Here is a 15,428-nt window from a genome sequence, read left to right on the forward strand (position 1 = left end):
CGTTTGTCTATTGTTTCCCGCCATGAACGCTCTTACAGCACCCACTTCGTCGAGTGACGAATCCGACACATCGTTCTCATCGGATAACGGATCGACGACGGCGCGATCTTCCAACAAACAGCCGCCGGCAACGCGGCAAAACGGTTTTTTGCATTTGAATCTTAACGCTTCCCAACAGCAGCGAACAGGTGTAACCTTTGCTAGTGCTGGGGATGTTAGTAATGTTAGTAGGGGTGGTGGTGGCGGTGGTGGTGGTGGTATTGTTGATGAGCTAACTAGTGTTACCGTTGTTTCCGAGGGGTCGCCTTCGACGGCACAGAGGCAACGGATCGCTCGCATGCTTTCTGTCAAGGAGCCATCGCTGGATTCGTTGTGCTGATTGGGGAGTTAGCGGGATGGTCACAGCAGGCTGTGTCGAAGATGCTTCAGCGGATGTACATGTGTTTTGCAGTCGATGATTTGTGATGTCTCCCCCGAATCAAAGTGTGCTGTGAGTTATGTGTGAGGTAAATATTTGTTTGGGCTGTGCTTGAACTTCGGAGAGTGTGCTTTCATTTGCATTTTTGACGATTGGCTTGATTTTTATGTTATCATTTTAGGATTGCCGTAGAGTTTTACAGCACGAATCTTAATTACATATATAAATATTTTCATTAGTTCGTACTAGTAGAAAGGTGCTTGGTTTATACCCGTTTCACTGCAATAATGATCTTTCGCTTGGTGGCCAACAACAAAAATGTTTTTAACATCCAAACACTCAGGTTGGGATTTTCGCAGAAAGTCTTTGTGTTGACCAATTCGGATGCTTTATATGTCAAAAGAACAGGATATTCCTCTAGTTAATACTAATAGAATATGGGCCACCGTGGTCCAAAACGCCGGAGTTATGCCGAATTGCGTTGGGGTAAGTCGGGTTTGCCATTTGGATTTTTATTTATTAACAAAATAGAAATTTTCCTGCGGGTAACCTTAAACTGTTTCATAATTTGTAGAGGGCGCTGGAATGGGTAATAAGAGTCCATTGGATTCATTGAAAAAAATGACTCCAAGCTTGGCAAAGTCGGTGTAATTGGCAGAAGACTAGGAGTAAAAACCCAATTCAAACATTTTATACTACCGGAATCCGGATTTTGATCCCAGAGGGTCAATTTAATCAAATCGACGTATCAAAAAACATCTGCTGATCTTCACAAGATGGTTGAAGATATTCAATAAAATTTAAATTATTTGACCAGTTCCGGTGAAACTGGAATATGGACCCAAGTTCCCAGGGTATCCTATAATGGTATTCATTCATCAATGTTATTTACACGAGCCATTTGCCTTTGCGGAAATCACATTGTGAATCCGATAGTAAACAATTCGCTTCGACCGAATTTTTGAGACGAAATATAATGGTTTTTTCGAACACCTCCCCAAAATACAGGGGAGCAATTCAATCGGCCATTACGAGTTGTGATCGGAGATTGGATTTCCTGGTTTTGCAATGGCGATCACCCTCACTTGCCTTCAATCAAAAGAGACAATTTTCATGTTTTATTTTGACTTATGCAGTCACATTTTCTTTTTACTAACGACATTCAGTGAAATCCAGACAAACCTTCTTGCCGAAATCGAATATCCAACGGTTTGCATATTCCATGTACTCGTTGGTAATGTTTCGGATTAGCATACGTCGGATCGTGTTCCACAGAGTGCTCGTCGATGTTTCTCTTGTAAATCCGTCGACAAGCTGGGGTAAATAACCACGTTTCTTGGCTGTCATAAAATCCTTCATTCGCGTTTCTTGCTCGCATACTTTCGATAACTAGTGGATGTCCCGTCGTCCCAAAAGGCCTTATACATGGCGGGGTATACGTCTGAGCACTCTTTGTCTCACAACGTATTGGGAGAATGTCTTGGAATCTTTACGGGTACGCGTTTCGTCTGACCATGAATCGCGTTGTTTTGTGTTGTTGTTTCCGGGCGGTTCTAGTAATTCTGATTACAGTCGGCAAATGATCGTTATCGTGAGGGATCAGGGACAATCTATCTGTAGCGAAGTCTAGCAGAGTCAACTTAAAGCGCTTGGGCGCGCAGGAAGTGTTGCAATCAGTTTCATTTAGGCCGTGTTCAAGATTGATAAATTGAAGTTACTGCAAAGATCGTGGATTAAGGAAGATCAGGTTATTATCATAAAGGCAACCCCATGCTTGATGATCTAGCATACGATCACTACAAGGAGGAACCATTTAGGACATTTTTAGAGGATCAATCATATTAAAAAAAATATTATCCAGTCCACAATGAAACAAAGGAACAGTTTGGCAGTGGTTTTTAGTGTTTCGGGAAGTGGTTTGTTGCAGTACTTCCAAGAGTTGCCACGTTCGAAGGCCCTTATGATGGGGACCTTATGATCTTTACAAGGTAGTTTAGGATAGAAAATATTCCTTCTCTTCCTATACGCTTCAGTAGACTCCTTTAGTGGGTCATCAGGGTAGCCCTCGTTAGGAGACAAAAGATCAAAGATATTTGTTGGAGGTGGTGGCTGAGTTTTCTCCAGCATTTATATCAAAGATCGCTTGAAACGGTTCGTCTGCGTAATTTGTACTTGGGATATTTGGATATATTCTGCAAATTGTTTGTTTGTTTGTTTATTTGGGCTTCAACGTCAAGGGTCATTCGCCCTATCATGCAAATTCTTCTCGCAGTAATGACACTTTTCAGCATTCTTACTACTAGAATCATTTTCATATTTCTTGTTGCTCTTTTCACAGTCAGCCTTACGGCTACAATGAGTGACTGTATGGCTCAATTGTTTGCAATTAAGATAGTTCATGTAGTTTGGTAAAGCAAATCCGGTAAAGCTCGCCCGAACAAATTTAAGATTTAAACTTTAAGATTTCTTATCATCCCCCGCGATGAATTCTGAGTTCAAACTTTGAAAACGTTCGGTATTTTCACCGGCTGAAGTAAGTGGTTCCAGCGCTGTACTCCATTTGTTATTCGCATGTCAAACTCTCGTTGTGAACGACGCCATCTATCTTAACTCTGTTTGCCGGTACATAGACAAAGTGCTTCTTCGTACAACGCTCGGAAGAAGCAATCTCATTTGTTTGCTTTCAGTTGGCTATTACAACTGGAAGCTTATCTCGGCGGACTGAACGGTTCACCAAATTGGAAGAGCTCGGTTCGTTGCAACCAAATCTGTGTTGAAGCAGGGTTCCACTTCGCAGTGATCGATTTTGTATGCGTAAATTGACTTCCGAAAGCTTCTAACTGTCTGGTCAAATCAAAATCAAAACTACCTAAAATAGTTCAAGGACAGTAGTCTGATATAGCATCGCGCGACACAAAAATGGGCCTCCACAAGCATGCACAACACGAAGCTGGTAAGCCTCTTCGTATGCCGTCACTGCTGTGAGTAAGTTGATCGTTAACGAATTTAAGTCACTCGAGAAATCAATTATTGGAAAATAGCCAAAGAAAACTAGTCTTCAAGACGAGACGCCAGTCTGCAGACCCGAGACTACGACACGATACGCTACGACGTTGGAGCTAGTTTGGCATGAGCTAGTTAGCTAACTGTTCCATAATAGTGTCTGCACAGAGAGTTAGATCTAGCACGTCTTTCCTCCCAGATCATGGAAATGTCAGGCAATTTTCTGCAGATAAGTGCTATTTCTGTTTTGAGCCCCCTAAATGGATATTTGAAGTGCCCCACCTGATGTAATTGGTATTTGTATTTTTAGACGAATTTTATTACGATGCTATCAACAGTCATATTGACTATGACAGCACAAATATCGCGAGCATTATGAGCTCGGATATAAGACATACGCAAATTGCACGATTGCACTATGGATTCAAGACGCATTTCACGTTGATTGTTCATGTCATTTTAGTTGAACGCAACGAAGACGAGGTTTAAGAACTTTTCAGTTTGGAAGTTTCCGTTTTGAAAGTAAGGTTCTTCAACAAAAGCTGTGGAAGCTTTTCTTTCCTTCAGAAGGCGTGATAGATGTATCATTGCTGTACGTTTATTCTGGAGATACCAAACACGTTGGAATTTGAAAGCCTATAGCGAATTATGACCATGAACATTATTTGAATTCCACGATTTGCGGAGAAACAAACATCCACTGTGTCAGAGATTCGTGCGACAAAGCTGTGGCGAGGCCCTTTATATTCCGTTCGCTGACTTATTTTAGTCCCTTTAGCCCTTCAGTCTTCGGATCGGAGCAATATCATGACTTTGGGACACGACATGGAAGCAGGAAGTCAGTGGATCAAGTCTTGGCTGAAATGCTACTACCCGCTGATGTATGCCACATGGCATCTAGGCTGATTTTGTCCGGAGAGAAGCAATAGACTGTTGTCAACCTCCTAGTGGATCAAAGCCACAAAAACTATCTTCGGAATAAAAACGTACGCATGAAAAAGGAATCCTTAAGGTACTAGAAAAAATAATTACGAACAATTGAAACGAAAAATTAAGAAGATCGGTTGAATAGTTTCTCGGCAATCGTGATCACGGAAAAGCCATTTTTGGAAAAACAACATTTGGAAGTAATCGAGTTTAAAGTTTTAAGTTACCACTGCCCCTGGTAGACGAGGCACGCTGTGAAGCGGTGTAACTTTCGATCTTTTGCTCGGATCTCTATGAAAATTCGGAAAAATATTCTCAAAGAGTTGTAGATAAAGTAAAAAAAAAAATATTTTCGATTTTTTTAAATGAAAAAAGGTAAATATTCTCGCATATAGGATAAAAATCGCAAGCCGTTGACGATCAGCATAACTTCTTGCAATTAGCGATCAACAAGTGTAATTGAGAGTCTGATGCAGAAAAAGTAGGGTTGTTCGCTATTGTTGCTGAATGCGACAGCTTGCAATCCAAAATATTCGCTGGTTGAAGTGCTGAAGGATGCTTGAATGAGCCAGCCTCATACTTCAATAGCTCTACCAACTTCATACCCGATCGGAGACCACACCATCAATCTTCACTGCCCTCGCAGGTACGTGGACGTGGTAATCCCGCGTAAAACGCTGACTGCAAACAATTTGGTTGGCCTGGTCGAGGCCGTTCCCTATAGCATTTATCTAGCTGTTGCTAGCAGTTCCTGTAGAAAATATGGATAAGAAAGTATCAGTGACTCGCGTAGGATGGAGAGAAAAATGATAAAAAAGATAAAATTAAATGAATCCACTTAATAGGTGTTGAATTCTCACTTTTTGTAAGGAATCGAAAGTCTTATTGTAATGTAAAATCCATTTGATACAAATATTACATAAAGGTGGGGCTGGTTAATGGAACGATCACCTCGAAATACAGTTGGTCCTATATACGTTATATGCAGGTATGTGCATAAATACATGGATATACCTTTTTCTGTAAATCGCTGCTGGCCTGTGAGAAATAAGATAGTTGACACACACTGATACGAAATTTTTATGGTTTTTTTTTCGTGTTCCACTCATCTGTAACTGACACCAACTTGCTGCCAGTTGGACGACATATCCAAAATAATACCAAATTGGCACCAGTTACGAGTTATATTTATTGAATTCAAATCACATAATTATTCCTTAGCTGCAGTTTTGGGAAAAATTCGGTTTGAAAAAGTTTGCGCTAAATGCAATATAAATGAAAACACTGATCCATATGTTATCACAAAGCTTTCCAAGAGCGTTAATTTAATTTGCAAGTAGTTTGGTAAAATTTGAAAAAAAAAAAACGGAAACCAAAGTTTTTCAAAATAATTCAGTCTTTTGATAAACCATTTCAACTATCTACAGATATTCTAGAACGTCTAGTATCAACATCTGAATTTCCACGTCAACCAAAAAGTTTGCCTAGAGGTAACTAAAATTAATGTAAATGCAGAATTCGACGTTACAATCATTCTGAACAACACTTACTATTACATTTTATACAGGTCGTCCGAAAAAGCGCGTAGAAGAGCTAAGCGTTAATAGAAAAAAATAAGTTTTCCAGCTGCCAATCAACCGAAATCGTTAATCATGAGTGTTACTTCTGAAATCGGTAAAAAATGCTGCGCGGAATAAGGGCAATACCAAATTGTGGAAAATAATTAAAATTATCATTGGCAACTTTGAAAATCTTAATCGCATATTGGAACTGTTAGAACAGGTGAATTCTATTAAATTTACTGAAAATTGCAACAAACTTCAAGTTGTTTGCGAGTTTCATGAAAGTGGAAAGAACCATAGTAAAAAGTTTAGCCGCTGTCATTTTCATTGTAAATAGCTGGGAGCAGGTCGATTCAAATCAAATTGATAATTTGTGTGCATATACCTATAATCTGTATATAAGTATTAACAATCGGTTTCTAATGTCAGCCACTTTGCACAAAATATTAGTTCACTCATCTTCCACTTTCAACTGGATTTATGAGCGAACAAGGAGCCGAAGCACGAATCAAATATTATCGGTATGACCGCTTAATCCATGGACGAAAGTGCTCTAGATTAGCAAATATGGAAGATGTGTTCTATAGAGCTATGGATTCCTCCGACCCCGTTATAAATAGTCAAAAATCAAAACATGTTATGCAGCGAGATTTATTAACAAAATTGTGAAATTTGAAAATGGATTTCTCTGTCTATGACAAAGAATCGTAACTGGACCGGTAGAGAATATAATTAAATAAACTGTTATACTGTAGGGTACATTGGGGTATGTACATGCCAAAAAATTGAAACATCCTAACAGTATCGTTGCGATAGCAATGGGTAGTCTTTCAACTGTCCTCTTAATTCAAGACCGTAGTATTTCCATAGCTGTGAAAGCTTACAAGCTAAAATTAAGAGACAAACAGTTTACTCCTCATTTTGTAGTATTTTTATTGTACTATCGAGTGGCAATAAGGCTGATTGCCACTTTCTGCAACCTTCACAGTTATTTACCATTGAAAAAGTTGAATTTTGAACATAAATTCATTAATATCTCCGAATATTTAGAAGATAATAAGTTGAACTCTAAAAAAGAAATATGCGCATTTGTAAGAGCTAAATTTTGTCAATTTATGAGCAATTTAATCCGAAGATGATATCAAGGGGTTTCCAACAGTATTGATTACATGTTACTCTCGAAAAAACATTACCTTGATTACTTCATAGTTATTAAGATTATTCCTCCAAAAATCCGAGTAATAATTGATTACTCGTTTACTGTAAAATTCCTCGATTACAGTGGATTACTTGGAATTGAAGACAGTTCCTGTTGGAATTACTTCAGATTATTCGATTATTTTAAGCGGAAACTGATCAAGTTTAGAAAATTTATTGCTATTCAAATAGATTTATATTCATTCAACTTCCGCTGGATCATATGGTCAAGGCTACTGTCTGTCACGTTACATTTTTACGCATATTTCATAAGATAAGTCAGCAAAAACAATAAAATCAGATTCTATCCCAACTGCACATTATTAAGGTCACTGAACCGCACATTTTTTCTACATAGAGTTTTTTTCTATCATGAACGGTTTTCGTGTTATTGTAATTTTAATACGTCTGTCACGTTTCACAATTTTCGCAGTGAGTTTGAAGGTTGTCCGACTAAATTGAAAAAGTCTGTTCCATTGGCCCCCAAATTTGCATAAACTCAGTTTTAAGTTGAAGCTCGGAAAACAAGGAAGAGTTTGAAATATAGTTTTCCTGAAGAAAAACTTTGTTTTCGATTTTATGGAGTATTCTCAATGATCTGTCACGTTACAACCAGAATCTGTCACGTTACAGTTCTATATACAGCAAGCATATCGAGACAGTCGTGCATAAATCATCCTTGATCTGGGAACTGAGTATTAACGGGAAATTTCATGTTTATTTAGAAAAAAAAACATATTGGTTTTGATGAACAAACGTGAATAACTTATGAAAAGGTCGTATTTTCACGAAGTAATATATTATGTCGAAAAAAATCTAAAATAACTTAAAAACATCTGCATTTTGAAGCACAATTTTTCATGAGAATTTTGAATTAAAAAACCATTTTGAAATACATTCTATAGCTAAATTATTCAAAGAAAAAAAATTAAAATAAAATAAAAAAATTAAAATTTAAAACTTAAAAGAATTTTTGAAATATGTTAAAACCTTTTATTGTTATTTTCGCTACAATGCAATTATATTTTAAACATTTTTTATTTGCAATTAAATTTTAAACGTGTTATGTTTTTGCGTTTGGTATCTGTGAGTTATTTATTAAAAGGGCGCATTTTCACCACTAGATATTTTTGTTGAAGAAAAAAATATAAACATTTCGGAAAAATTTTCTTAAGAGCATTTTCTTTTCGAAATTATATTTAGTATTAGTATTGTATACGAAAATTATATTTATGACCAGCAAATACTAAGAAATTTAGAAGCATACATGAAGTTGAAAATGCTTCCTTACTAATAACTTCCGAATTATGTAATTTCAGTTCCTTCAGTTTTTAGGTTTTCGTTAACAAAAAAATCATTGGGTTTTTGTAATTGTATTTTTAACATTTTTTTGTTTTCTTATTGAAAAATTTCACCAAAATATATTCACAAGGAAGAGTTGATTCCCTAGCATTCGCTATCATATAGTTTTGCTACACCAATGGTGATTTTCGAACAATATATTTTGAAAGTTCATATCTGATACGCCCTTTTTAAATATTACTCTTGAATAAAAAATATTTTTTTAATATTGCAAAATACTTAGTCTCCCATAAAGATGAAACGTAAAAGGTTTCATCAGAATCGAAGATGGTCACCATTTTTAACGTAATTGAATCAAACTTGATGGAATTGCTTCACAGCAGAAAACATCTGTCACGTTACATAAGATCAACTGTGTTTTCTTAAAAATGAATAAAACTTTAAGGTTTCTACAATACAATTTCAAAAAGTAGACTGAAAGTAGTAATAAAGACCTGTTTTAATCCACCTAGCGATGCAATTGTGCCTTTCGCATTTCTCTAAACTATGGCACGGAAGCTTTTTATGTTCAACATAATTGTGGAAATGTCCATTACATTCCTAGTACACTTTGCACTTATACACAATGGCATGCCAGCCACGAACTTGATGAGCTACGTGTCGACGGTGAAACACTTGAAACAAAAAAATATCATACTCCATTAGCCTAATCAGCATTAGATCAATGTTATCTGCTTGCTAACTCATTTTGTCATGCGGGGGTGGGTATGTGAGGAGGGCGAAAGTCCCATGAACGAACGACTCCCCAGCTTAAATTGGTATGCTTTGTGATATAGTGGTGGTTTAAAGATGATGGGGTTGAAAGGTAGGGGTATGAGGGCTGGATGGGGTGGTGGTCTGAGGGGTGATTTAAGGAGATTTTTAAAGGAGGGGAGTGATCAGTAGAGGGGGGGTGTAACCCCTCTCCGTAAACCATTGACTACGCCCCTGTTAAAATCCAAAAACCTTATGCGAGTCGAAAAAAAAATTTGGCCGGGATTAGGTTGACATTTTTCAGAGTGATTGCATAACCTTTCTATATGAGAAAGGCAAAAATGTGCCAAAATCCAAAAAAGTTAATGGTCGTCAAATTTTATTTCGAGTTTGCATCAAATCTCGACGTTTCATGCACCTTGAACACATTTAGCATCAAAAATAAAAAAATTTAATTTTTCCTATAGTTTATATGAGAAATTTCTGTGTGGCCGCGCTCTGAAACCCGTAATTCCGGAACCAGAATTCCGATCGATCCAAAATTCAATAGCAGCCGATGGGAAGGTTGTACCTTTCATTTGAGACTAAGTTTGGGCAAATCGGTCCAGCCATCTCTGAGAAAAATGAGTGACATTATTTGACACATACGCACATACATACACACACATACACACACATACACACACATACATACACACACATACAGACTTTTTCCGATCTCGACGAACTGAGTCGAATGGGATATGACACTCGGCCCTCCGGGCCGGGATTAGGTTTACATTTTTCAGAGTGATTGCATAACCTTTCTATATGAGAAAGGCAAAAATATAGGTTAGACATTGTATGCATGCTTTTTGTGTGGTCCACAAAACTTTATCGAATTTTTCATCTGTCACGTTACAAGTTATATGGTTTCCATTACTTCACAATTGAAAATAAGCATTTATCCATATTCATCTCAATTTTTCAAGTAAAATCATCAAATTTAAATTAGACTACGATGGAAAAATGTAGTTCCAGGCAAAAAGTTGAAAATATGGATTTTGTGTACATTTTTATCTCCTTACGGTCTTTTAGTCTAGTCATTTTCAGGTCATGCAAGTAGCATCAACAAACTTTTATAGATAACAGACATGGAATTTTTTTCTGGGCTCACCATTCATATTTTTTTAATATTAGAGGTTATATACATACGGAAAACAATCAGTTTGACGCAAAATTTGATAAAAAACAATTTCGCCAAATGGTTGCCATTTTCGGAGCCTTGACCATATAACCAATTTTTCCGGTGCAATAGCAAGAATATGGTACCACAATAGATCTAAATACTGGTCGCAATGGTTCGTCTCCAACAAAAAAACAACAATATTGTGAGCTGTTGTGACGTATCATAATTCGACGAATCACTGCATTGAGTCAAAATTTTACCGCTTTCTATGAAATGCTTCAGTTTATGTCTTGGAATTGGCAGCAATTTGGTATATCATTGAAATCCTGCCCATGGACCGTTATTTCAAAGTTACGGATAGTCTGAATTCTAAAGAGGCCTTCCGTTCCATGAAGCGTGGAAAGCACTCCTCGTATTTTCTAGGGAAACATGGAAACTCCCAAGTACTTTATCTGAAAATTCGTACCACCCTCATACCTTCCAATTGCTCCATTCCGAATAACGAGAAGGCGCAAATTTCAGTTACGGTGATCGCAAGTGCTTTTTACGAATTAACTTTAACAAATTATGCATTTTTTCCCTCGTCAGCGGACACCTGAAAGCTGGCAAATCTCGTGGAGCAGTAGAGACTTAGGAAGGCGGCTACATTCTATTATCCCAAAAGTGTCGACGAAGCCCTGTTTCAAGGAGATGGATATGGGTTGTGATTTAAACCGATTGATACCCCGGCTCATGTCAAATTATTATGCGTTGGATTCGCATTCCTGGCATATTGGGGTTGTGAAGAATGATGTTTGAGCTTGTGGTGACGATTATCACTGCATCAAACATGTTGTCTGGTCATGTGACGAGTATCGTGGTGCCAGATCTTAGCTGAACGATTTCTTTGTCTTTGTTTTTCCAAATATAATTTTGCTCGCCTACAAAATACCGTGAAGTGTTGTCGCCTAGTTTTAATTAAAAAATCAAAAAAAAATCCTTATTAAAAATATGAAAATGTGTTCAAAGTTATCAAAAAAGTTTCCAATTGCCTCCCTTAGTCTTAGTAATACTCAAGTTATGCTTAGGTCTTAAGAAATTCAATTAATAACGTTTGTATATTATCAGTCATCATAGTTTGAAACTTGCCATTGAATTATAATTAAATTGTAAAACAATAATATTATTGACACAGTCAAGTTAACGTAACCTTGTCAATTAAAATAAACAGTCAGAATAAAAAAAGAATCGTCACGGACGAACTTAAATAAATACTTCATTTGCGTCAAAGCACAACATTTAATGTGCTACCGTTTGTATTTATTGGGATCAACGCAACGTTTCCAAATGCATTATTAAGAGTTGTACTTATCTTTGAAAAAATAATAATAACAGCTTGAAAATCTAAAAACATCGTATTTGAAAAAATACAATACAAAAAAAATTTGAAATGGAGTAGAAATTTTTGTAGAATGTAACTAAGAGATTCAATTAATTGCCCTGTAGCCCCCTAACAAGACAAGTCAAATGCTAAATTGTGTATTTTTAAACACACCATGGCGCTTTTAAAGGTCTTTTTGACGACGAGTCATTACAAGCAGCATGAGGCATTCAAACGTTTCTCCTTAAGTTAACATAAGTCTAGCAATGATCGAAATTCACGGATTAGATTTTTCCTAGAACTTAATTGAAACGACTCAATAGATAAAAATTGGCCGAAAAGTCGTATGAAAAATAAGAATAAATGTTTTGCCAAATGCATTTAAATTACATTTAGAAACATATTGTGGAGGTGTACCTAGCAAACGTCACAACTTTTTACTGAATGAAAATATTAAAGATATTATTACGTATCGGGCTCACCAGGAGTGAAAAAAACATTATGCTAATTAGGCTATAACATATAAAGGTCATCACGCGCGATGTGATCAAGGCACGTGTAATCGACCTTCATGGATTTGAACCAATTTAAGAGAAATTGTTCATCTAGGGCTAATATATCTAAATACCAATTTTGTGCCAATTGAACCACCCCTCGGGCGATGGGAACACCCCGTTTTGACAAATTGATAAAACCTTTGATTTTCTTTTGATTATATCTTCGGTTCTATTTACTCTAAAATCAAACCGCGAGTTACTTTTTGAAGGAAATTGTTCAAGACGTCTAGAAAAAAATATTAGTTTTTAGCGGCAGTGCAGCCAACTGTGCGGTTTTATTTCAGTTAAAAAATCAAAGTTCATTTTTCTCGCTATATATATTAGGGTGGGACAAAAAATAGATTCCAGCTCCGAGCAATTTTTTGGGTACCATTTGGGTCCTAGAACATCTGTGCAAATTCTTAGCTTGATCCCTGAAACTATATTTTTGCGCCCACCATTTAAAGTTTACATGGGATTTTATATGGAAAAATTAACTTTCACAAAATAATTCCTCCAGGAGTCGCCCATTGCTTCCTAAAAATAAACCGTTATGTGGCTTTTGTAGAAAATTTAACACAGAAACAAAGTCTCGAAAACTACGAAACGATCTGACGCTTGAGAAAAAAGTTATTAAGCTGAAACCAATTGATGCTCTGACGATCGATAAAATATTCATTGTTTCTAGCACCACTGTTGTTGGTTGTCCAATTATATGCAATTTTGTTTTGATCTTCTCTTAATGTCTCCAATTAATTTTTCTATACTGTCTGGCCACTTCGCAAGAGTTTTCAGGGATAAATTGAGTCTTCTTTTGTACATAATAAGAGAAAATTAAAGATTTTGTATATAATTCGACCGTCAGCAGCAGTGATGCTATGAAAAGTAAAATTTTAATTAATCTTCAGGACATCAATCGGTTTTTGCCTAATAACTTTTTCCACAAGCATCAGATCGTTTCGTGGTCTTCTAGACTTTGTTTTCTTGACAAATTTCCTATAAAAATCATACATCTATTTATTTTTAGAAGGTAACGGGTGACTCTTGCAAGAATTAATTTGCAAAAGACGTTTTCCCCATACGAAATCCCATGTAAACTTTAAACAGTGAGCGCAAAAATATAGTTTCACCGATCGAACTAAAAATTTGCAGAGTTGTTCTGGGAGCTAAATGGAACCCAAAAAGTTACTCGGAGCGAAATTTTATTTTTTTCATATAACCATGTCCCACTCTAATATATATACTTTAAATCTGAATATTTTAATTCCATCGTGTTCCTCGGACATTTTTACTAAAAACATTTATAATCTCAATATAATTTGAGCTTTTCCTGCGATATACCATTTTGAAGTGAAAGCGAAAAAACCCCAATTTCTCATATAAACATATAAGCGCACAAGGACAAAAAATCCAACTATAGTATACTGAGTTCACACATAATTTATCGTGAAATACACGGGAAATGACGAAAAACTACGTTTTTGTTTTGCCTCTAACAGATCAGTGTCGGTTTTTATGCCCGTTTGAAAATTTTCTCAATATTTGCTGATAAAAATGAAATTATGCATGGTAAAATGCGAGTTTTTTTCCTCAAAACGGTGTGTCTCTGGATTGGCTCAAACTATATTCAGATTATAAGTGGTTTTTACGCAAAAATGTCTGAGGAACACTATGAAATTAAAAAAAAAAATTAAAATAAAAACAATGTGCATCGCGAGAAATATAAACTCTTAATTTTTACCTGGAATAACAGCATAGTTGACACTACTGCCACTAAAAACTAATATTTTTTCTAAACTCGTCGAACAATTTCATTCTAAAATCATCTCGCGGTATGATTTTAATTAAATAGAAAATCAAAAGAAAATCAAGGCAATTCCTCAAAACGGGGGGAGGGGGGGGGGCTCCCATGGGCGAGGGGTGTTTCAATTGACGCAAAATTTTAGATTTCTATATATTGGCTCCGGATGAATAATTACTCCAAAATTGGTTCAAATCTGTGCATGTCGATTTCAAGTTTCCAATTTTTTTTGATCAATTATTTTTATGTGACAACGGTCCTTTTCGCCCAAAATAAAATATGATTCGAAATTAAAAAACACAAATTGGAATGTATATCAGAATGATCCTGTAAGATGTCAAAAACTAGGCACAATCCTGTTTGATAGAGTTTTGATATTTTCAGCAAATTTCTCAGAAATGTCTGCTCTACATTTCTCTAATATATTATGTTCTTCTGGTACTGGAGAAATTTTTTTTTTTTCAAAAGTTAAGAGGACCACCCTAATTATATTGAGCAGAGAGCAGAGAGTAGAGAGCAGAGAGCAGAGAGCAGAGAGCAGAGAGCAGAGAGCAGAGAGCAGAGAGCAGAGAGCAGAGAGCAGAGAGAAGAGAGGAAAAAGAGTGTAGAGTGGAGAGAGAGAAGAAAGAAGAGACGAAAAAGAGTGTAGCGTGGAAACAAAGAAATGGGTAACAAGAATGCATGCAGCGAAACAAGATGAAATTGTAAATTTCGAAATATAATACAGTGCAATTTCGAAAATCTGATAATGCGGTGGATCTTTTGTTACGCGATACAAACTTGTGCGTATAAAAATTAATTTTGACTGGCAATGTGCCAGCTTTGGGATAGTACAAATGCAGAAATTTTTTGGTGGTATCCAACGGGGAAAACAGATCGAAATGACGAATGAAGCGAAAGCAATTATGTAAAAAAAAAAATCTCTCAGACGCTTGATTCGAACCTGCAACCTTTGAGACTTCAGCCTAATCTACAAATCCTTATCCCTGGGCTATGATGACGTCGCAGGATGAATATTTGTTCGCCAATGCGATAATTGTTTTTTTTGACGTCAACGTATCTCAGGGATAGCATTGGGATGGAGTCTCAAAGGTTCCAGGTTCGAGTACTGCCTCTGGGGGATTTTTTTCATAATTCAAATAATTTTCATTCATAATTCAAATAATTGCTTTCGCTTCACTCACCATTTCGATCTGTTTTCCCCGTTGGATACTACCAAAAAGTCTTAAATAAGGTTTTGGCACTTCCGTCCAAAACCGAATAAATCATTGATAATCACACTTTTGATTATTGAAATATGTACTGTTCTAATAGTGAAACATGATACTGAATCGGTATATATAAGTAGGCATATGGTAATTAGAATATTTTTGCCATATTAGCGAGCTAATTTGTTAATAA

The 15,428-nt window shown here is 36.3% G+C and overlaps 1 protein-coding gene across 4 annotated transcripts in view; it reads left to right on the forward strand.

The window, feature by feature from the left end:
• Positions 1–15,428, forward strand: part of LOC131685570 (G protein-activated inward rectifier potassium channel 3-like) — a 432,523-nt gene that overhangs the window by 374,173 nt on the left and 42,922 nt on the right. For 2 of the 4 annotated variants that reach the window (XM_058969389.1, XM_058969390.1), the window contains one exon: positions 39–506. The exons of 1 other annotated variant lie outside the window; for it this stretch is intronic. In XM_058969389.1, the coding sequence (XP_058825372.1) occupies positions 39–379 (341 nt within the window). In that variant the 3' untranslated portion in view covers positions 380–506. The remainder of the gene's footprint in view (positions 1–38; positions 507–15,428) is intronic. One more of the 4 variants, XM_058969391.1, reaches the window with a different exon arrangement.

The sequence above is a fragment of the Topomyia yanbarensis genome, chromosome 2, assembly GCF_030247195.1.
Source record: "Topomyia yanbarensis strain Yona2022 chromosome 2, ASM3024719v1, whole genome shotgun sequence".
Lineage (NCBI taxonomy): Eukaryota > Metazoa > Arthropoda > Insecta > Diptera > Culicidae > Topomyia > Topomyia yanbarensis.